The sequence below is a fragment of the Bidens hawaiensis genome, unplaced genomic scaffold (assembly GCF_021521415.1).
Source record: "Bidens hawaiensis isolate Kalapana, Puna unplaced genomic scaffold, B.hawaiensis_p1.1 tig00048055_1, whole genome shotgun sequence".
Classification (NCBI taxonomy): Eukaryota; Viridiplantae; Streptophyta; class Magnoliopsida; order Asterales; family Asteraceae; genus Bidens; species Bidens hawaiensis.
The window spans coordinates 77,253-101,234 of NW_027498583.1; the positions used below are offsets into that span (position 1 = coordinate 77,253).

The 23,982-nt window shown below is 34.9% G+C and overlaps 3 protein-coding genes and 1 pseudogene across 3 annotated transcripts; 2 read left to right on the forward strand and 2 right to left on the reverse strand.

Annotated features, from left to right (window-relative positions):
- Positions 1–2,256: 2,256 nt before the first annotated feature.
- LOC143597285 (xanthotoxin 5-hydroxylase CYP82C4-like) lies at positions 2,257–4,980 on the reverse strand (annotated as a pseudogene).
- A 3,606-nt stretch (positions 4,981–8,586) lies between these two features.
- Positions 8,587–9,585, forward strand: LOC143597281 (long-chain-alcohol O-fatty-acyltransferase-like; the record flags this gene model as incomplete). Its single annotated transcript, XM_077075823.1, has 1 exon — positions 8,587–9,585. A coding segment is annotated over one exon (999 nt), but the record flags the coding sequence as incomplete, so codon positions are not given.
- Positions 9,586–11,973: 2,388 nt separating this feature from the next.
- Positions 11,974–14,080, forward strand: LOC143597286 (V-type proton ATPase subunit e1-like). The gene is made up of 3 exons (XM_077075826.1): positions 11,974–12,116; positions 13,089–13,136; positions 14,014–14,080. Exons 1-3 carry the CDS (start codon positions 12,019–12,021, stop codon positions 14,078–14,080), a joined length of 213 nt encoding a protein of 70 aa, XP_076931941.1. The 5' UTR covers positions 11,974–12,018.
- A 2,568-nt stretch (positions 14,081–16,648) lies between these two features.
- On the reverse strand, positions 16,649–20,414 carry LOC143597287 (syntaxin-52-like). Its single transcript, XM_077075827.1, has 5 exons — positions 20,175–20,414; positions 19,043–19,248; positions 17,821–17,921; positions 17,653–17,697; positions 16,649–16,930 (listed from the first exon to the last, which is right to left on the reverse strand). Exons 1-5 carry the CDS (start codon positions 20,387–20,389, stop codon positions 16,799–16,801), a joined length of 699 nt encoding a protein of 232 aa, XP_076931942.1. The 5' UTR covers positions 20,390–20,414; the 3' UTR covers positions 16,649–16,798.
- Between the last annotated feature and the right edge of the window lie 3,568 nt (positions 20,415–23,982).

Here is a 23,982-nt window from a genome sequence, read left to right on the forward strand (position 1 = left end):
GCGAATTCGGCCGGTTTTAGTTACGTGCGTTATTATATCAGAACTAAGACAAAAATTAAACAAAATATTACCAATGGCTTGGCAACGGTCGGTAAACCTCGATCATTTGTAAAACCCGACCATTATCGATCCTGAGCATTGAGGCGATTGAGTCTACGCGAATTTAGTCGCTTTTCGTCATGTTCGTTATAGTACCAAAACTAAACAAACAAAAATCAGCATTCGGTATGTTTTCGTTACATTACTTGATCTAAAACAAAACGCGGTGACTCTACACAAATTCGGTCGGTTTTCGTTGAGTTCGACACGGTACCATAACTAAAACAAAAGAATAAAAACAAAATTTACATTTGGAAGGTTTTCATTACGTTCATTACGGCCGAAACTAAAATAAAACACGGTGAGTCTACATAAATAGAACCCCCCCTTATCGCCCCACATCTCTCCGGAGAAGGTCGGCCCACATTTTTTTTTACCTTTTTCAATCAAATTATTCAAAGGTGAATTTTGTGGCTGACAATCAGTTTCACACTTATCTTTGGTAGGTTGAACACATTTAATTTCGTAGTATATCTGCCACCCTTTCCATTAGATTAGTCAGATCTTAGGCCACCATATTCTTCTTATTGTTTTGCATATATGGGGACCATAGCTTCATACTTCTTTAGTACTTAATCGGTATACTTAGGGCTTTCAATTTATTATACGGACTTGTTAACATGACACGAGTTTTAAAAGATTTGAGCTTGAGCTTAACAGGTTTCGTGTCTTAAACAGGTCGACTTGTTTAAGACATGTTTAAATTCGTGTCATAACAGGTCAAAGACCTATTAATCTGTTAATAACCTGTATAAATTTGTATTAAAAAAATAATATATAACGCCCGTCCGAACCCGATATTATATTTTTATGAATATTATGATTTTCTTCTATGGTTTTTTTTTCAAGTATGTTATGCATTTGTCGTCTTTTGTTTCTAGTATGTTATGGATTTGTACTTTTTGTTTCAATTATGTTATAAATTATCGATTAAGTAAGACTTTATGCTCGTTTTGAAAATTTTGGTTTTGTTACTAAACAGGTTCGTGTTCGTGTTTGGAAAAAATGACACGATTAGTTATCGTGTCATGTTCGTGTTTAGCACAACAGGTCATCGTGTCTTAACGTGTCGTGTTTTATCGTGTTGTGTCCAACATGTTATGATAGCCCTAAGTATACCCGAAAAAGAATCAGACATTATACTACAATAAACTAAACGAGTATAATAGAAACAACATATTAATAATTTAAAATAGAAATATATAGCAAACAAACTAACGTTATACGATAAATATGCATACACTAAGTTTAATCACTAACGCATCTAGTGTAATCACCAATACATACATCATACTATATAAGTAAATATGCATGTAATCGTATATGCATAGTCGGTATGCACCCTCTAAAATTCGTATTTTCTTTTATAAACTTCTACTATATTAGGTTCAAAGACCCCAAATGTCTCATCCGTGTTTTTTTTAGTGCCTCAAACTCAACTTTCCGAGCCACCTTTTTCAAACGCAAGTGTAGTTTTTCTTTCACAAAATAACAATTAAGCTTAGGTTATTTAATTTTCTAACCACTTCATCAATTAGTTATTAATATAGTGATATATTTTGTAAGTTTAATCGGACCTTTATAATATTTAGAACAATATGATATTATTCATAGTATCATTTCTTTTTTATAATTCTACACTATTTAATTTGAATTTTTTTATTTGTACATAAGAGCGTTTTGTGTCGTAACAATTATGCAAAGGTTTTTATCAACTGTAAGTCTGTAATATGTATTTTGTTATTGTGTTTTGGGGAAATTTATTGCTTATATTTTTCTATACGTGGTTTATTTAATGTAATTTCATTTGACCTGACCCATTTTGGTTTGACCCATTTTAGTTTGACTTGACTCGTTCTATTTTGACCGTTTTTTATACCCACTGGTAAAATTTTATGGATCCGCCACTGAATGCATACACTAACGTAAACAAGCTTACATGCATAATGGTGTAATACCAAGACATATGCTAAGTTACTAACTGAACTATGTAGTGTAATCATCAGTGGTTACACTATACCATGATAGTGTGTAATGCAATCACCAATGGATGCACTAAAATATTTATACTATTATTTCACATGAGTCTCTTATATTATTTCACATTATACAAGTTATTCATTAACAAAACATCAAACATAACATTAACTTTCTAGCTCAACAACCATAAATCCAAGATGGAAGCCGCGGGGTTAAAAGGACTTCTAGCGGCTCCTTCTTCGGAAGAGTCATTCCAGGGCCTTCGGTCATGTCTACCGGGAGACCTTCGGGTTGAACCAAATCGAAAGAATGACAGAGACGAGCCAAAGTTAGATGAAGCACTTGAAGCGAAAACGAGATGCCAGGGCAAGAACGTCGACCAAACCCAAACGGCATGAGGACAAACTGCTGGCCTCTCATGTTGGATATTTTAGTGTTATTGGATTAACTTGTCAATCGAGAAAATAACGTTAGAGATTAAACGAGTTAGGTGACGCGGGAGTGCGGGCTCAATTTAATTCTAAATGTTATTTGAATTTATTATGTGGCTATACTTGGGCTTAAGTATAATAATAGGTGGGCTTCTAAATAATTATTTGGGCTTATGTGGGATAAGAGATGGAAATCGGTTTATATAGACCGATGGTTTTATTCTCTGGTATTCCCAACTTGATCGCATAGAAAGAACAGAAGAGACGGTTACTTTCTCTTGTTCTTCATCACAATCACAGATTCATCAAAATTCAATTCCATGTACAGAAAATCTCTGTCTTATCCGATAAATCATTGCGTTTAACCCGCAAATAGGTTTATCTGAAAGTGATTCACGATTCAGAGATTAATCCAGGCAATTATTCAAGAAACCAAGATTGAAATCAATGTTACAGGTTTGCACCATTAATCGAATTCATCCTCCAGGTACGCAATATATATACAACATCTCACATCCACATGCTCATGCCCTAAACCCATAAACCTTTCGGGTTGAAACTTAGATGGATCACTCCAAATTGTGTCATCCCTTTGGAGCTTCCAAACGTTAACGATTAGCCTTGTCCCGGCTTTGACATTGTACCCTGCAATGGTACAACCTTCTCTTGCCTCCCTAGGTGCTAGAAGAGGGCCGGCTGGATATAGACGCAAAGTTTCTTTGATTATAGCTGCAAGATAGACAAGGTTTTTGATGTCTGCCTCCTCAACTTGCCTTTATTTACCTACATTGTGGTCTAGTTCATGTTGAAGTTTCTTAAGAACATGAGGATTGTTTAACAATAATGAGATGGCCCAAGTTAGTGTCACAGCCGTCGTATCGTTGCCGCCTAGAATCAAGGACTATAAAATAAACATTTAGAAGACAGAATCGTAAATATAACTTAGTTATAGTATTTAAGTGTAATTAGATTAACTGGCCGATCAATGTAATAATCATAATAAACATTAAGCAAGTTCGGGGATGTGTAGATTGCATGTTTGCTTTAGTTATTATGGTGTTAGGGGTGAAGACCCTAACAAACGAGATCAGGCGGCAGCGCCCCCAATTACGAGGTCCTAGGGACCGCAATCCCTAGCGGGGTCCAAGAAGCAGAGTCTCTTGCTGGAAAAAATTTATTTATGTAAATATTGCTTCATTAAAAATTCATTAGAAAATTCTTTTATGATTATGTCACTCATAATCATAAGTATTTAATTTGGAGGCATATTGATTAAATTTAAAAGAAAACTACATAAGGCAGTTCTCCAAATCCAACTGCTTACATGACGCTCCATTCAATTGATCGAAACTCTGGTTCATCTTCCTCACAAAATCAAACTAATTTTTTGTCTCAAATTCAGAGTTTTATCAGATTAAAGTATTTTAAAGAACCATCGAAATAACTTTTAATCCGAAAGTTATCATACTGACTCTCTGAATAATCAAGGTTGCAATTCTAAAATCACTGGCATATAACTTACCATGCATGTGGACTTGATGATAGTATCTGAATCATACTTCATATCAGGAAGTTGTCCTTCCTCTTCTAGTGATAACATCACATCTATAAAATCCATTAAATCGTCTTTACTTCGATCTAAATCATGTTTTCTCTTTTGTCGATGCTCATCGAGCCACGCTCCTAGCACAGAATCAGAATCTCTTGCCGTCTTTTTTATCTGCTTCTCGTAACCTTGTAAATCTAACCACCATAACAAAGGTAAGGCGTCTGACACGACGAAAAGACCACTCAACCGAAAGAAATCAATGATGGCTTCGTGACACATTTTTGCCTCATCTTCGCCACCTCCAACAGCTAAAAACCGTTTTCCAGCCACCATCATCATAATTATGTTTAACATTGTGTGTTCAAACCATTTATTCAACTCCACAACCGTCGGCTGGTGTGAGTTTTCTACCAATCACGCATAGAGCTCGTTAATACCACAATTAATCTCCAACACACGAATGTCCTTAAGCATCTCTAGGCGACGGTTGGAGAGAAGCTCTAGCATGACTATTTTTCTCATTTCTCGCCAAAAAGGCGTGTATGGGGACATTCCAAACATGGCATAGTTGTAGCACATGTGCTTCACAGCTGCAGATTTTGGCCTGGAAGCGAGTGCTAGGTCGTTGACAGTGAAGCATTCTTTGGCTACTTCCCAACTGCTGACGACAAAAGCATGATGGGTTCCTAAACGAATGTTGAAGGCTGGACCGTATTTGTCAGCCATGGAACCCAGTGTACGGCAAAGAAGTTGTTCACCACCGCCGAATAAGTGGAGGTGACCGATGATTGGCCATGCACCGTCGACTTCTGGAGCTTCTCCTTCCTTAGTTCTTGATTCGGTTTGATTAATAAAGATGACATAGAATAGTAGCAATATTATAGGAATAGAAACCACAACCAATTCAAGTGAATTATTCATTGTGACATTGAACGTTTGTTGTGGTTTAGGAGATAGAGGAAAGTTTCACTTATATTATGAGTGAAACTTATAAAGTTTCAGCGGGTCATGCACAGTAACTCAACAACGCCGAAGAACGATAACTTTGTTTTCAGTTGGATCGGTTTTATTATTCAAAAATGGGGGGGGTGGCGCAGCTTGTTACCCGCTTACCTGCCTCTCTATTGTAATTGGATCCTTTTATTGCAACTATGTACCCACATAACCCCATGGTACCAGAAATCCAAATGCACATCACAAGATTCTTATCTTTGATCAAATGCGTATATGGCTACATTTCCTCCTCCACACTACCAATTATCTCAAACCTATTCCATTGTCGGTGGGATTTTTTTTTTTTTTGAAGTGCTAGATTTATGAAGAAAAAAATGGGTTTTAGGTCTTTCACATTGAGTCAAATGGAGATTATATTGGAAGTTAAACAAAATATTGGTTGTGTTATAAACTTTAAGGGTTTGTATGTTATTAATGTAAACTATGTTTAGGTTAAAATTGTTATTATTGTAATTATGTTGAAATGGTTATGATGAAGCGTTGTGTCGGTGGTAGGGTTTATATACCCTTCCATCGATCATTTACAATCGTATTTGACAAGTCATGTTAATCGAAGAATTCGTTCGTGTATCATCATTGTGTTACACGTATCAGTTAGTATCAATACCGAATTTGCTCATCCTCAATACTCATTATTTGCATCTTCAAACGGTATCTCTTCAAATCCTTACCACGTATCTTGTGCTACCACGTGGTGGAGTGGTGTTGAAGGGAATAAACTTGGATCCACTGTCTACGATAGCTGGATTGATGTGCTAAAAGCGATCTATAAAAACTTTAGGCTAACAACCTAAACACTTTAGTTTTAAATTTATAAACCTAGACTCTCCTAATGTTGGACCACTGGTCAGGCAAGTGTACCTATGGACTGTAGTAAAGCCTAATAAAGTCCGGATATCGAACTCAAAGAAAATTAGCCACACCTAAAGTAGACTCTAACTAAAACTTAATGATACTACTGGTTGGACAATTAACTAATTAAACTACAACCGACGCTGGCACTGACTAACTTCAACACTGTAACAACGTGAAAATTTCGAGTTCAAAATATCAACTTTCCAAAGTCTAGGGACTAAAATTGCCAAATTCCAAAGTTGAGGATCTAATTTGTAAAATCTGATTTCCCTGACCAATCACGGTACGCGACAGGTCAGAAGAGACTCCCATCGCGGTACGCGACGGGGAGTGTGACACGTGGCACACGGTGGCACTATGTGCTGCCACGTGTTACCACGTGGCAACGCCTGCTGCCACGTGTTGCCACGTGGAGCGGTGGCTGCCACATGTCGACACGTGGCAGACCTACCCTCTGCGTCATCAACCCTACGTCGTGGTACGCGATGGGGTGCCCAAAGGACCCATCGCGGTACGCGATGGGATCCAAAATATTGTCTATAAATAGCGGCCACGGGCAGATCATTTCTGCACACCAACATTGCTCACACATCTCACTACTCTCTCTATAGCCTTACCTCGATAAGCGTGCCATATTTCATCATTAAGCGTGCCCCGATCCCTCGATTGTGTAACGACGTTTACTTGGAGTTTGTGCCACCCGCCACCCACATTCGAGCAAAGGTGTTGTTATAATGGCGAAAGATCTCGTAAAGCGTGTCGACGAGTATTAAAGATTTGGCGTTCCTCGATTCGAGAAGATTGAAGCGGCGTTGGAGCGTCGCTCAAGTCCCTAGAGTTTCTATACGCCACTAAGGTTAGGCGTTATGATAATTTCAATATAATTCAATATTATATTAAAGGCTTAAGCCTTAAGTCGAGGATACACTCGATACCTCAATAAAAGAAAAGAAAAGAAAACATAACAAAGAAATGAATGAAAGAATAGATATTGAATAATGTGATAACATATATATGTGTGTAAGTATATATGTAAATATTCTTTGTTATGAAATATTATTTAATGAATAAAGAGTATTCTTAAATAATAAAAGAAAAAGATTACGTTTCTTGGAGAAGAAGAAACGTCGGGTTTTTGAATATAAACTAAAGGTTTATAATATACTTTTAAACTAAAGGTTTTCAAGTAAATAAGAATTGAACTAAAGGTTCAATCGAGGATTGAGATATAAGACTAAAGGTCTTAAGCCGGATCGTGTATCCGACTAACAAATATTTATACTCGTACTATAGGTGCGAGATAAAGAAAGGGAAAGACCCTTGGACGGTGAGTGAAGTCGATCCTAAAGAGACAAGGTGAATACGCCCCCAAACTTTTACTTATTTAAAATGAGTCAAACATGTTATTTGAAATTATTTACAAGGAACTATGTATTCCTAAAACCGTTATAAATAAAGGGTATAAACCTAGCCCTCAGGCTGTGGTATACGTATGTCTGGATCTTTACATAGGTGGTACTATGCGATGTATGGGCATGATCGCACCACCCTTGGTCGTAGGATGCTCTCCTGCAGGGAGTACGACCTTATGTGTATATTTACGGGTACTTAACTAAGTCGAACGCTGCGGTGTTTGCTGAGGTGACCTAGCGTAGAGGCTCATATTTATAATGTGTTATTTAACTTTGTTATTCCTAAGCCACGTTGGGCCGAGGCAGGCGTAGTCTCGAGGGGTAATAAAGTAAAAGAAATATTTTTGCGTCAGCGTGTTCACCAGCATTCGTTGCTGACGTATTTTCTTACATTTTGTAGGTGAACAAAGTTAAAGCTTGGAAAAGACGAAGTACTAATATCCGATGGCTCGGATTCTTTTTGTATAAATTTAACATGGTGGTTTGTAAACAAAAACAAATAATCTTTTGTTAACTTAAACGGATGTTTATAATTCCGTCTTTTGAATATATCTAAATGTTAAACTTTTAATCATTATAGTTTTATAAGTCTTCCGCAAATTAACGTAACTCTGATTTATTTACAAACAAGATACCAAACTATTGTGTCACACTCCTAGGCCCTAGATGGGGGTGTGACAAACACGATAACCTAGATTAACTCAAAGATCAGAGAAGCACTGCCTAGGTATAGAATCTTACTTGTGAATCTTGGATCTCTCCCAGCTATGAAAACTATGATGGAATCGAGATCGTAAAATATGAAACCCTTAGACAACCTAATGGATCCCTAATCATTCTCTGGGTATCACCTAAGGGCTGGTGACATATTACAATTATACTTCTAGTGCCCTGTTGATTTTCGGTTTGCCGCTTCTCCTAAAATGGGAACCCACTAATTTTCATGATTTTATTAGGTATATATTAATAATACTTTCAGATTAAACCTATCAGTATCGGTTGGGCCTATCAACACATCACAAATTTAGTACGTATTTTCTTTATTTTTATATCTTACATAACAATAGTTTTGGAAAACCATAGATGCATCATACACACAAAACAAAAGGACTTTTAGTTGATGTTTTTGAAATACATACATAAAATGCACAATACTAATATAACTTGTTAACCATCCCATTGCAACTCTTTCATTACCAATTCCCAATAATCAAATCAACATAAGAAACTAACCACATTCTAATTGCATGCAATGGCAACTAACAACTTCATCATCTACATATCATCAATAACACTATCATTATCCTATTGCTACAACATATCATCAAAAATCCCTAAAGGCATTTATAGATTCATCTCTATAATCCCCATCCTCTACTTATTTACCATTTTACCCCTCCACTTCGCCACCACCTTCCCAACCGCGGTCACCTTCGCCTTCACCACATGGCTCACAAACTTCAAACTCATTCGCTTCGCCTTCGACCTCGACCACTCTCCATTCCACCCATCCATTTCACTCATCCACTTCATCACTTACACTTCCTTACCAATCAAAACCGGAGTTGTAAGCGCTTCGTCCCCTAAGCGATTGCGAGTACAATTAGTTTGCCAAATATTGGTTCTAGCCATCCTTGTAAAGATATTATTAACCTATGGTGATATAGTTCATTTAAGGATCACATCATTTATTTATGGATGGATATTATTTTTATTAATCGACGTCGTGGCCGCGGTGTCCAACGCTATATTATTCGTGCTAACGGGACTCGAACTTGAGCCATCATCCGATCATCCATATCTTGCTACATCTTTACAAAACTTTTGGGCTAGGTGGAACATGTTGGTAACAAATACATTGCGTTACACTATATACAAACCTGTTGTGTTATTATTTTGTAACTACAAGTGGGCCCCACTCGCGGGGGTATTATCGTCATTTCTTGTTTCGGGGTTAATGCATGAGCTTTTTGTTTATCAGTTGTCACGTGCGGGTCCCACGTGGGAGATGACGTTGTTTTTTATGATTCATGGAGTGTGTGTGGTGGTGGAGAAGGTTGTGAAGAGGGTGAATGGTGGACGGTGGCGGGTCCCGAAGGTTGTGGCGACGGTGTTGACGGTGGGATTTGTGGTGGTCACGGGTGTTTTGTTGTTTATTCCGCCGTTTATTAAGGGTCGTGTTGATGTGAAAATGCTTCAGGAGTATAAGGCGTTTGCCGGTCGTATTAAATCCAAATTAAGCTAGTCGTATTAAACCAAATTAAGCTAGTGACTCAGCTTTTTATCTGTTTGTCTTCTGTATCGATATGAACAGTACCTTTTTTTTAATATTTAATAGAAGATAATCTAGATATTCATTGATGTGTAATAAAAATTAGTAGATTGATGAATTTTTATTTTAATAAATAAAAATAAAACAATTATTTTGAGAAATTTGTATTGTCAACTAACCTTTGATGCTTATATGTTATCTCTTACGAAATGTATCATGTATTTTTTCGTTGTGTAAGGAATTGTCTATACGTTTTTGTAACATATTAAAATAATGAAATATTTAAAAATAAAATAATCCTATGATTAGCAACACGTTTGTGATGAAAGAACAAAATATTTATATTTTCAACCTTAAAGTTTTATTAAAGGTTTATTAACGCTTTTTTTCCTTAATTAACAACACTCGTATATTGTTAACGCAAATTCTAGTGTGGCTATCGCTATCGCTATCGCGCATCACTAGTTGACTTGCTATGTAAGAGACCCTGTTTGATATAACTCAATGGTGTGGTATCGTTTCCCCTTTCTCGGGTCAATGTGAAATTGCAACCACTGAAAACCTGTTAGAGGGCCCACGAGGCAAAAGTCGGTAATTTTATATTATAAGTATATGAATATACGAGTATAAAGTGTACGTGTAGAGAAATATTTTGCAGAGACTATGATGATATGATAGTCTTACTTGTGTATATACATTTCAACAACAAAAGCTTGTTGGTGAGATGTGAACAATGTTCGGGTTTGAACATGATGAATCGGGTCTGAAAGTGGGTAAACTCTACACTCGTCATAGGTGTTAGTAATTAGTAGTATCTAACTATCTATCGTTCGTGTCAGTAAACACATGTTCAATGTATCCGTGTTGAAGTAAAGGAACAAACAATAGTATACTAATGGTAGTCAAAGCGAAAGCAAAAAAAATAATAATAAACGAAAGAGACTAAGCTAATAATGATAAGGTGGAACTTCTTATATGTACTATGTAAAATTAATCTATATGTACACATAATTATGTGAATAACATTTACCACGGGATTAGTGAAGTCAGATTTTAACTAAACTTAAGATTTAGTGTGCGAAGAATCATCATTATTAATAAGTCACCAAATCTTCTTTAAAGGTTCATATTTTCTTCGTGTTTGTGTATTTTCCTCGTTATTCCTCTTATTCTTTCCTATAACGATATACACGCTACTTATAATAAAACGATCAATTTATTCACATGTCTGACTCTCATAATAGTAGAACTGTAGAAGTGTAAACATTTTTTTTATCTAGCCATGAAATTGAAATTCAGCTTTCTATGATTAAAAAACAAGTTCGGCTCGGCTACAAAAATGAGCTAACTCAGCTCATGTTGTTTCAAATCAAATTTTCTATCTAATTTTATTCAAGCAAGTCAAGAGCCCGAGCTTCAACACACGAGCTTTTAAAACAGCCCTAATACAACCGTTAAAAAAAGTCTAAAATTATCACAAATCTCAAAATCTCAAATATACAATTGAGTAAACTGCGATTTTCATCCATATGATTTGTTCAAATCTATGGTTTTAGTCCGATAGTTTCAAATTTGTGATTTTCATTCCCGTGATTTCATTTCACTTGCAATTATACCCGACCACACTAACCTTGTTAAGTCTAGTCATTAAATCCATCAGCGTGTCATTCACGTGAGAGATAGTTTTGTCTTTTTTTTCCCAAATACACCCCAGCCCCTCACGTGATCGGGCTTGCAAATTAAGACTGAGGTTTATTTGGGAAGAAAAGAGACAAAATTGCCTCTCATGTGAGAGGCTGAGATGTATTTGGGAAAAAAATGACAAAACTGTCTCTCACGTGAATGGCACGCTGATGGATTTAACGACTAGACTTAACGGGGTTAGTTTGGTCGGGTTTAATTGCAAGTGAAATGAAACCAAATGAACGGTAATTGCAGACTTGAAACCACTGAACTAAAATCGCAGATTTAGAAACCACATGAACAAAAATCGCGGTTTACCCCATACGTTTTACACTAAAGCCCGATTGAAGTTATTGGGCCAAAACAACAAAACCCCCGTTTAATATTCATATTCGGGTCGGGTATTCAAAAGGTAGTTAATAATAAGTTAAAAATCTGTTTCAACGGATCTCCGTACAACAACTAATCATTCATCACCGGTGACCGGATATCAGGTTCGTTATATTTCCATCAACATTATTATTATTATTATTATTATTATTATTAATAATATTATTATTATTATTATTATTATTATTATTATTATTCTCTCCATTTAACTAACCAGTTAAAAAAATATAATATATATTTTTTAAAATATTTGTTCTGATTATAATTCATTTTTGTGATTTGTTAGATTTAATTTAAAATCGGATTTGATTGGTGAGATTGATCTAACTAACCATGGGGTTTGTTATAACAACCCTGAGTTTTGTTGCCATCGGGATCATTGCGTGTTTGTGCGCGCGGGTTTGCTGCAATAAAGGACCTTCTGCGAATCTGTATGTCTTGGTTTTAGTTTTGGTGAATGTTTGTTGTTGTTTGGTATGCGTATATATGGTCCATTACATATTGTTATGCTTTATTGTTATTAGTTGTCACGAAGGCCAGCTTGGGTCTCGTTAAGACAACATAGTTCTAAAACAAAGTCGTCGTTCTAAAAAAAAATTGTTGCGAATGTTGCAATGATTGGAAATGGAATTAGTTTTTGAATTTATTTTTAATGGGAGAAATTAGCATGCTTCCGTTATTTATAGGAGAGAGAGAAACTGTTTTGGTTTCTAGGCGAGATCCTAACATCGTTGCAGACTATGTCAGTGTATGTCTGGTGAGTTGGACAATTCCTCTGTATTCCGTCATTTCAGATGGAGGAACCACTGTAGGATCCGCCATTTTAAATGGCGGATCGTGAATAGTGCAAAGTGGTTCCTCCATTTTGAAATGACGGAACACAGAGGAATTGTCCAACTCACCAGACATACTCTGATATAGTCTGCAACGATGTTAGGATCTCGCCTGAAAACCAAAACAATTTCGTCTCTCTCCTATAAACCATTGAAGCATTTTATTTTAATTTATTTTCTAGAAAAAATTCATTAGGTTATAATCGATATATGTTCAGTTGAAATCATAGAGTTTGATATTGTTTTTGAGTTTTTGAAAACATTGAACGGACCGAACGTTTGGTACGACTGTTTAATAACATATTATTGCGAGTAGGGCTGTAAACGAACCGAACGCTTGGCGAACTGTTCGGTGGGAAGTTCGTTTATGTTCGTTCATTTAATAGATGAACGAACATGAACAAGGAATTTCGTTCGATCAACTAAATGAACAAACACAAACAAAGGCTATGTTCGTGAACGTTCGCTAATGTGTCTGGTTGTGTTCAGTTGTGTCCGTTTATGTTCATTAATGTGTGCTTGTTTATTGTTGTTCATTAATTTTGTAATTAACTATAAAACTTTGTGCAGGTTTCACCTTACATTGGTGATTACTGCCACTATATGCTGCTGGATGATGTAAGTTTTGCTCTTTACTCTTACGCGAGTTAATTCTATTAATATATATTTCATAATCTTTGGAATGTCATTTCTCATCAAGAGAAAACATACTTATATTAAACAGAACAGTTGTTTTGAGTTATTTTATGTAGATACATGATTATAAGTTATAACATAAGATTACAGTTTTAAAACATCAGCCAAAGTTCAAATTTCAGTTATGTTTTTCTTGGGATAGTTGCATAAAAAGATAACTGTTTTTGGACCTATTTTGGGTAACCAACTTCTTTTAGACAAAACATCAAATTTCAAAAAAAAACAATTGAATTACCTTAAATTAAATAATTTGATCAGTAATGAGATGGAAGCAGGCCTGTAAACGAACCGCACGTTTCGGTGAACTGTTTCGTGAACCATTCAGCGGGAAGTTCGTTTATGTTCATTTATTTAACAAACGAACGAACATGAACAAAAAATTTGTATTCGTTTAATTAAATGAACGGCCATGAACACACGTTTCGTTCGTTCATTTATGTTCGTTTACATATTTATTATTAAATAATTAAATATTATCTTGAAGAGTCATCTACTTAATGGTATTATATTTGTTCATTTGTGTTCATTTAAGTTTGTTCATTTATGTTCATTTATTTAACAAACGAACGAACATGAACAAAAAAATTGTGTTCGTTTAATTAAACGTACGACCACGAACACATGTTTCGTTCGTTCATTTATGTTCATTTACATATTAATAGAAAATAATTAAATATTATCTTGAAGAGTCATCTACTTAATGGTATTATATTTGTTCATCTGTGTTCATTTAAGTTTGTTCATTTATGTTTGTTTATATTTGTTTGTGTTCATATATTTTTTGCTGATTTTTTGGCAGGTGGGCAATTGTTTATCTTGCACAAATGAACCCACTCATTGTTCCAATTTTGAGTGAAGAAGAATGAATAAAATGCAGTAACAACTTTGTTGGTCTTTTAGCATTTATTGAAGAGTGAATTTTTTGGAATTATTTAATTCAAGGTATAAATATGTTTTAAAGATTGGCATGAACTGCAAACATCTTTGCATTTTAATTCTCTTGTTATTTGTTATGAGGATTTAATTGTTGTGTTACTTATTTAGTTTTCCTGTTCAGTTTTGAACTTGTGGAATAAAGGAGTCTGATTTTTTGCAAGATTTTGTTGTTATTTTGTTTTTGGTTTCTTTTCGCGTATTAGTAAATAAAAGATATTTTTACCTTTACTTGATAAATCTAAAGAAAATACTTAAAACTATAGAAGGAGTAACCCGTGCTTCACTACGGGTTACTCTTGCTAAGCGACTTTATCACCCGTGCTCGTAGTTTTTTATCCTAATAGTTGGTGGGCAACCATGTAGTAAGGAAAAATAGAAAAGGCAAAATACTTGCTTGAAATCAAGATAGAACTCAACACTGTTTTAAATGAATAAATAAAAAAGTCAAGGCCCACATGTGACCAATAAAATGATACTAAGAGGTGGAGCTAGTATATTTACTTCATATTTAAGTCTAGGTAGAGCTCATGTGAATGAATGAGGAGAGAGAAATATATAGCTGACTAGACTCATCTATTTTGTTTATGCATTGTGGATGCTCTAACTCTAGATGAGTTTGATACTTAACAAAGTATATAATTCTTTTATTTTGCTTATTAATAAACAGTTATATTACAAAAAATGGGTACTAGATTTAATTTGAGCTTAATAGAAAAGATTTTTATTTAGTAAGATCAATATATACATGTTTAGAATTTTCTTTATACTAAACAAATGGAAGACTAAACGAACGGACACAGAGCCGTCTCTAAGAATCTTTAAAATTTCTAGGGACGAAGAAGAAAAAAGTTTTTGGGCCTTAAGTAAAAGGGCTTTTGTTTTGTTTAAACAATTAAAATTTTAAATTGACTTGCTTACTATGATTTGGGTTGTGCATAAAAAAATTGTTTATAGACATAAGCTTAAATGAATTTAGTAATTTGATTTAAACATTAAGAATACATTTTTTTCAAAAATATATATAAAAAAATAAAAATTTTGGGCCTAGCGGAGTGATCGGATTGAGGACTGTCAACCACCCTGCCCAACATCCAAGGCGACCTTGTAAGGGCATCCACAATGGGAAGGAGATGTTTAAAACACAAACCATATGTATCTCTCTCTCTCTCTCTCTCTCTCATACTCATCCACTACCCCACTCAAATCCTTGTTCTCTCTCCTCTTTTCTTACTTTTTCTTTACAAAACCGTATTGAATTTCCAACACTCTTCCCCCTCTCTCTCTCTTCCACTTGGCCCCTCTATCCTCCATGTAGACTCTCTCTCTCTCTCTTCCATCCAAGTAGTATATAATGTGGTTAAGCACTCTCCCATTGGAGATGCTCTAAAGGAGGTGAGTCCCTCATTCTAGTATTTTTTTGCTCATTATGGTTTACATTTGTTCGTTTAAAAAATGTCGCATATGTTTTTAATGAACCGGCTAGCTGCGACTAGTAGGCTTTTGTTTTCACTGAACAGGGCTATTAGGGAATTGTGGGATGATTAAGGAGACGAGTCCCTCATTCTAGTATTCATTTACTCGTTGTGGTTTCCATTTGTTCGTTTGGGGTTCCATTTGTTCATTTAAAAATTCTCATTTCTGTTTTCACTAAACGAGGTAGCAGCGACTAGTGGCCTTTTGTTTCACAAAACGTGGCTATGAGGGACTCGTGGAATGATTAAGTAGGTGAGTCCCTCATTCTAGTTTTCTTTTACTCGTAGTGGTTTCCATTTGTTCGTCTGGGTTCTGATTTGTTCGTTTGAAAAGTGTCACTTTGGTTCTCACTGAATAGGGCTAACTTTGACCGGTGGGATTTTGTTTTCACTAAAAGGAGCTATCTGGGACTTGTGGGAAGATTAATGAGACGAGTCCCTCATTCTAGTGTATTTTTATTCATTATGGTTTTCATTTGTTCATTTGGGCTTCCATTTGTTCGTTTGAAAATTGTCGCTTCTGTTTTCACTTAACGGGGCTAGAAGCGACTCGTGAGCTTTTGCTTTAATAGAATGGAGCTATCAGGAACTTGTGGGATGATTAAGAAGGTGAGCCCCGCATTCTAGTCATCTTTAACTCTTCATGACTTTCATTTGTTCGTTTGGACTTCCATTTGTTCGTTTGAAAAATGTAGCTTCTTTTTTCACTGAACAAGGCTAGCAACGACTAGTAGACTTTTGTTTTCACTGTCAGGGAGGCATGTGACATATACTGTTTCGAACTCATTTCTATAAAGTTTTTAAATTTGATTCTAATAACATTTTACAAAGTATATTAAAGTTAAAAGTTTTGTCTTTTGGATTAACTTATCTAACTTTTTAAATAAATAGATAGTATTCATTATACTGAACAATTTAAACATTTAAGATCGTTTATCAGAAGAGCTTATCTCGCTCGCAAATAATCAATTTAAATAATCGAATCGCAAACACCTACAAACATATAAACAGTTTAAAATAACCAATCCAACGTATGCACAAAATGTTGTTTAATTGAAACATAAGTTATGGTACAAACAAAGGTCAACTGTGGAAAACAAAAGATAACGAGTTGAGAAGCTTGTCTCGGACATGAAATATAGATATATATATAGCAATGGTTACCTGTGTTTTTTATCACAAGTATTTTAGAATCATATATATGGCAACGACTAGCCCAACGATCCCGATAACAGATAACAGCATGCATAAGCATGAGCAGCCACCCTTGGTGCGTTTATTCAGAATCGCCAGGTTCTTCTGCACTCTCTGTTTAAAAACATAAAAATTGTTAATATTCCAGCACCACTAGAATCTGCTTCTCGGCTCCCGCAGATGGATATGGCTAACATCATATAGGTGAGAAAATGGGCGGGTCAGGTTGTTTGACAGGTCAAAATGGGAACTCTTTTAGGGCAGGTCAAAATAAGTTGGGCTGGCCTGTCCAGGGCCGTCTCCGACAATCTCTTAAAATTCAAGGCTCGGGACGAACATATAGATGGGCACTGGTTGTGCCATGGCAACCACCACATCAAATGCAACATACACAAATTAGGTAAAAAGGATAAAATAATAATTTACAAGTTTCAAATGCTCTTTTCTCAAGAATTTATATATTTATATTAAAAAAATAAATATTACATGTCACATAAGTTGTTGAATGGCATAAAGACCTGCAACTAGTTAACCGGCATGTTATTTGTTGCTACATTCTATAACATGATGTAAATGCACCGAATATAAAATTGGCTGCTCATATCAAGAAAAAAGTTTATTTAGGTTTTGAACAGTTTAGCCCTAACATATAACCGAACTGAGCAACTACTTTTGCAAAAAAAATTAAAAAAAAATTAAAATTTACGGTCAATAAGACATTATTCTGTCGTATTCTTTGGAAACCTTATTCCCTAAATGAACATTTAAACAACTAAAGAACTCAAACTACTTCAAGAATACTGCGTCTTTTTTCTAATATCATGAAAAAGTGTCACCTTAAGTCGAGAATTTGTGACATCCACGCGTTCATCAAGGTCATCCTGCGTATCAAAAATAGCAAAGCAAAAGTTTTTAATATCACTGATGCTGCATTCTATAAACTCTTAATAAGCGGCTTAGAGTAGCATATATGTGTAGATTTTTTTTAAAAAAAAGTGACGTACAATGAGCCTAGTGTGCAAATCAAGTTCTTCATTGACTGCCAGTGCAATATGTTTGGTACTTAGCACTGTCTCCTCCAGTTTTTCTAGGCCTTCGTCTTGCTCTGTAACTCAAAATAACATGATTCATTACCAAAAAAAAAAGGGTTGACTTTTTTGATATATGTTCATGTGAAAACAGGCTAATTTTGGCTTAATGTTCATGCCCACGGGTTGAGCAGATGAAATTTAAAAAAATTAACTACAAGAGAAACAAGTCAAATGGGTTGGGCAGGTTACTTTCAACTACCCAATGACATAATCAAGTGTTTACAACCTTCTAACTTGTTTTTTAGAGAAAATAAAGCATTGCTGTAATAATAGTGTTTACAAACATACTTAGTATGATAAGTAAATTATAAAACAAAAGTAACAGAAATATAATTGTGGGTTGACCCGACCCACTTTGACCCACCTTCAAATTATACACATTTTGCCACAAACCCCATTGTAATTTGTAACCAATTGTTTAACTTGCATGACCCGTCCGTTATTTATGCACCGTATAACTATAAGGTTTCAAATCAGCCCACTTTCAAGATTTCAATTGCTGTATTTACATGTAAAACAAGTTTAGAAGGAAAATGGGTTACAACTTACAAGTAATCCATGACATAATCGAGTGTTTATACCTTCCAAATTGTTTTACTAAAAAAAGTGAATCATTATTGTAATAATACCGATTGTAATCATATTTAGTATATAAAGTATTTAAAAAAAGTTCAAAAAATGAAAGTGTCAACCCAACCCAACCCAACCCATTCTGGTTCGTCTCATGGTCTCAAAACTATGCCCATTTTGCACCAAATCATGTTTTGATATGTTCCTTAACTAACCAATGACATAATCAACTGTTTATGACCTTTACAATTTTACCAGAAAATTGGCTCATTGCTATATTAGTAGAGTATATAATCATGTCCCGTACAATAAGAACTTAAAAAACTCAAAATTAAGACAAATGTTAAGGGGCCAACCCATTCCGGCCTGCTTTGACCTACCTTAAATTTATGCCGATTTCCCACCAAACCTTTTTTGACCTATTATTTAGCACATATGGCCTGCCCGTTTTGCTATTAATAGCATAAGGTTTCGTATGTCGCTAATATTAAATGTTTTAACAGGTTAATGTACATGTACAACAGGTCTTCAAAAGTAAATTAGTAATCACAAAATAATAACTTGCCTCTCATAACTTGTCTTTGAAGGCTAACAATGCCAGAGTTGTCTAAACCAGCTGTCCTGCTAATCACATCAACTGGCTTAGTATCTGGCCCGAGTAGACTGTCCCTGTTGGCAAAGTTTGACATGTTCAATGTGGAGGCCATCTGTGTAACCTTTGTTCTCATGTTTGTTAGCATATCTCTACGTCGATTCATCTCTTTCTCTGTTCTGCAAATAACAGGAAAATTGTTCCCAATGTTCAGGGATAATTCTATAAGAACTTCAACAAGAATAATAACTAGTTACAGATAATCAACAATTGAGATCTATGATGATTATATTATCGCTTGCGAATTAGTCTATGAATGCTAGTCTAATAAGGCATAAATTTTGGATGCAATGCAATATGATTGAACATGACGCTGCATCTTCAGCTCAATTTTCATCATCGTTTCTTAAAACAACAAAAGTTAGTTTTATTGTGTAACTCAAAATCAACCCCTCCCCAAGAGTATTGAACATAAATGTCCATCTGAAAAGTCAAGAGTTGGTGACTTTAAATGATATAATTCGAAAACGGGATTAGATTCTTTTAATTCTACTCGTTTAGTTTATCCCAGTAACTATATGTAGTGCATATTTCATAGTGTTTTTTATAAGCAATTAAACAAACATGAACACATCATAACATCACTAGCCAGCAACGGTTTTATATCAGGCTACAATTATAGCCAAAAATAAAATAACTACACAGAACGTAGGTATTTGGTGCTGCAGATTAATTAACTTCAAATGTATAGCAATGACAAAAGAACTACTTTTTAACCCAAGTAGATGGACAAACTAGTTCATCAACCCAAAAATATCAAAAGAAAGATAATGTACAGAATTTACTGATAAACTGCAAAAACTCACTAACCAGAAGACAAGCTACTAAAAATCTCCATAGCTAGATATATAGAACAAAAAACTGATGAGAGGAAAGAAGAGTCATATAGCTAATTGCTTCTGGGATCACCTACTTAATTGACCCCGTACAATAGTATAAAATTGGAAAATATCAAAGAAAACCGATGAAAGCATATACGACCATGGGACATAAACATAGACTAATACACATTATACAATACATGGACAGTCAAATACTGACTTACAATGGCTGTTTAGCAGGAAGCTTTGTAAGAAGAGACTGTAAGCTATCAAGCCTGGTTCCTAATATAGTAATTTTTCTGCGTATAGCAGAAGAATGGCGCTGTGCTTCAGGCCCTGAGCCATATGAGCTCCTTGCGGATATCATGCTGCTGATATCATCGGAAAGTTTACAGGCTTCGTTATATTCTCTCACCCAAGGATCCGCAGATGAAGCCATTAATCTGCAACATAAACATATTGTGTGACACGCAATTACACAAAATATATCAATTCATTCCTACAAACTACATGCGCTAATACATGTATGTATATATTTGTATAGCATTTATAATTAACATTCTAAAAGCAAAACAAATACAAAATCTTAAAGAATACATCAATTAATAGACTGTGAACCAACCGAACGAACACGAACGATGGCAAGTTCATGTTCGTTCGTTCATTTAACTTTAACCGAACACGAACAGTTAATCAAACAAATATTTTTGTGCATGTACATTTGTTAAGATAGTGAACATACTGAACATGTTTGTGTGTGTTTACGTCAGTTCGTTAAAAATCTAAACGAGCAGTTCACAAACATAAATGAACATAAACAAACAGATCTAAAACATTAAGTACATGATTCACTCAAAATCCAAAAAACACATCACAATTCTTTATTTAAATGTACATTATTCATCCATAAATCCAAAAAACACGTCTAAACTTCATAATCACATAGTTAAACAAACGCGCATAAACTAACTAAGAACACAATGAGTTAAACGAACGCGCCTAAACAAACGAACGAAGAACACGTCAATTAGGCAATTAATATAATTAATATGAAAATCACTTCTATTAACATATTAAAATCACTTCTATTAACACTCAGACAAAACAAATCATTATGAATTTCACAATCCACAACTAACTTCCACTATCTTCTACAATACACGCAACATATAATCAAAATTTTAAAAAATTAGGGCACTAATGAACAATTACGATCGTAATAATTCATAAACACATCCGTTTCTATTAAACCGCGTGTAATTATTAAGATCTACGATTACGAACGAGTCATAAAGTAATTAAACGAATACGAGTACTAACAGTAATTACTACCTCAATCGATCCGTGATTCAAACAGTGAGATAAGAAACGAATAATAATAATAATAATAATAATAATAATAATAATAATATAGTAGCGGATTTGAAAGCCGACGATAAATAATAATAATAATAATAATAATAATAATAATAATAATAATAATATAATAATAATAATAATAATTTGTTGTAGGAACACCGTTCACCGGCGAGTTTGTCGTCGTCTACTCGTTGCCGTTAATATCACACACTCACGAAATAAAACAATAAAAGTTTCCAGATTAATAGTTAGTGATTACAAGACGGTGTACATGTTTTACTGCATGAGGTACAAGCCTTTAAAAAGTTTGGAGGAGTAAAACGTGACTGCATGACGTGACGGGCGGTGCACGCGTGTCGCACCTGATCCTTTTGGCTCTGTCCGATTTGGCGCTACCAACATTATTATGACCTTTTCGCTTTTTATTAAATTCTACGTGTGTACGTGTCCTTTCATTAACGAATTGAGTTTATTCATGTCCGTTTGCCATTCGTTAATATTGTAAATAAATGTTAACAGACACTAATGAACAAGCGAACACTAATAAACATTAATAAATAAACATAAACGACTCTAACGAACAAACAAGCATAAACGATTACATATTAATTCAAAAAAATTAACTACTATAGAGGTAGGGTAGTGAAAAGATCCAAATACACATATAAGGATAGCTGCGGGTCATCTAGGACTTGCTCAGAAGCCACCCGCATAACATTTTCATCACCTGCATAACTTAAGCCAGAGGAAAATCAGAGGGAAACTCCAGATGTTATCTGCGGGTCATCTAGGACTTCTTCATAAGCCACCCGCATACACATTTCCATCACCCGCATAACTTAAGCCAGAGGAAAACTCCAGAGGTTATCTGCGGGTCGATCAGGACTCCCTCAGAAGTCATCTGCAGGTCGTTTCCCTCATGTGTAAAGATGACTAGAGAGTGACGTCACCAAATCAGTTGTAACCAACTTCATTCTAGAAGATTTACGCGAATATCCTTTCTTGGAAAGCACGTGATGTAACAACCAATTAAGAAAGGATAACTGACAAAGTTGTTATAACCATGCACGTGGCCAGTTGTCTCGTCCTATCATATGCGGACACGTGTCTAGTTTGTTACAAAGGGCATTTTCTAGAAGGGGACAGTTGTACCAATATTATTCCCCATAACCATCAGTTATAAATACCATCTCCATCATCATGAGGTATTCGTTCACACTTCACATATTACATTAAACACTTAAAGTATTTTCTCTCTCTAAAACTGTACTTATTCTCACGCCGGAGGGTGGTTACGGAAAGACCCCCCTTTTGTCCTTCCGTAACGAGCTCACAGTGTTCTATTTTGCAGGTTTCCATCACCGGACTTGTGAAGCTTGCCCATATAGTCGTATTACTTGTTATTTGACATGTATCATATGGAATCATCAATCTAGCCTATTCCGGGTTAGAGCCTGCTTCTTCAATAACCATAAATTCATACAAGTTCACCCACAAATTCGGAATTACACCACGTCATAGGCGGATCCAGAAATTTTTACTATGATGGGCACAAAATAAACCTGGTAAAAAAATAGGTTCGGTTAAAGAGAGCAGGGTCGTCCAGCCATTCTAAATGCCCAGAGCGAAATGAACTCTTGGGTGTCTGTTGCGCTTTCTTTTTGTTTTTGAACAACGTTTGAAACTACCATCAATGCCTAAGTGAGTCTTTTTGAGATGAAATGTTAATCGTTCATACTAATCTTGACATTGCATACACAGGGCACCTAAATTAAAGAGGAAATTCACTATTAAAGAAAAACATCCTTAAGTCAAGTTTTAAATTTGAGACCATAAGATCTCAAGTCTTAACAATCATTCTTACACCATATTCTTACACCATTAGAAAAGAAGACCAATTGCATTTTACTAAACCTTCTAACAATTCAAAATTTATTGAGCTAATTACTTATTAGTATTACTACTACTAGTAAAAATATTAATGAAAGTTAATCTAACAACAATATTAAATATAATAAATATTAATATACATCCTATGATAATAAAACAAATAAAAAAATTATAAAGTAAAGATAGATTTATATATTATATAATAAAATAAGAAATAAAAACCAGCCATATATTAAACTAAAGAAAAGTGAAAAACAATATTATAAAGAATATAACTCAGGATTTTACATGTATTCTAGTTGTATAAAGACAGTTATCTTTTAACTAAACAATAAATTATATAATATAATAAACTTAAAGTGTTTTCTTCCACCTCAAACCAACCATTCAAATTTCAAAGTCTATTCGTAGTCTACCGGAAAAGTAAAAAACTTGCTTTATTGTCTTCTCTTTTCACTTGTTTTTCTTTTTTACACTTTTTTATTCTCTGTTAAGGTAACATACGCTGGGCACTAACTGATTCTTGACTCATAGTACACTAGCGCTTACCCACAAACACGACATTCCGGCTGGCGGACGGTGGGCACCGGCCCACCCTAGCCAAGCCTTAGATCGCCCCTGCACCACATGATATCAAAAAATACCTAACATATTAAGGTTTGTTTTATTTTTCACTTGGTTTGTATACTGCGTAATCTGGTAGAAAAACAAATAAAAAAATACATATTAATTACAAAATACTTCACATTAACGGACGGACGAAAGTTACAGGACGAAATCAGA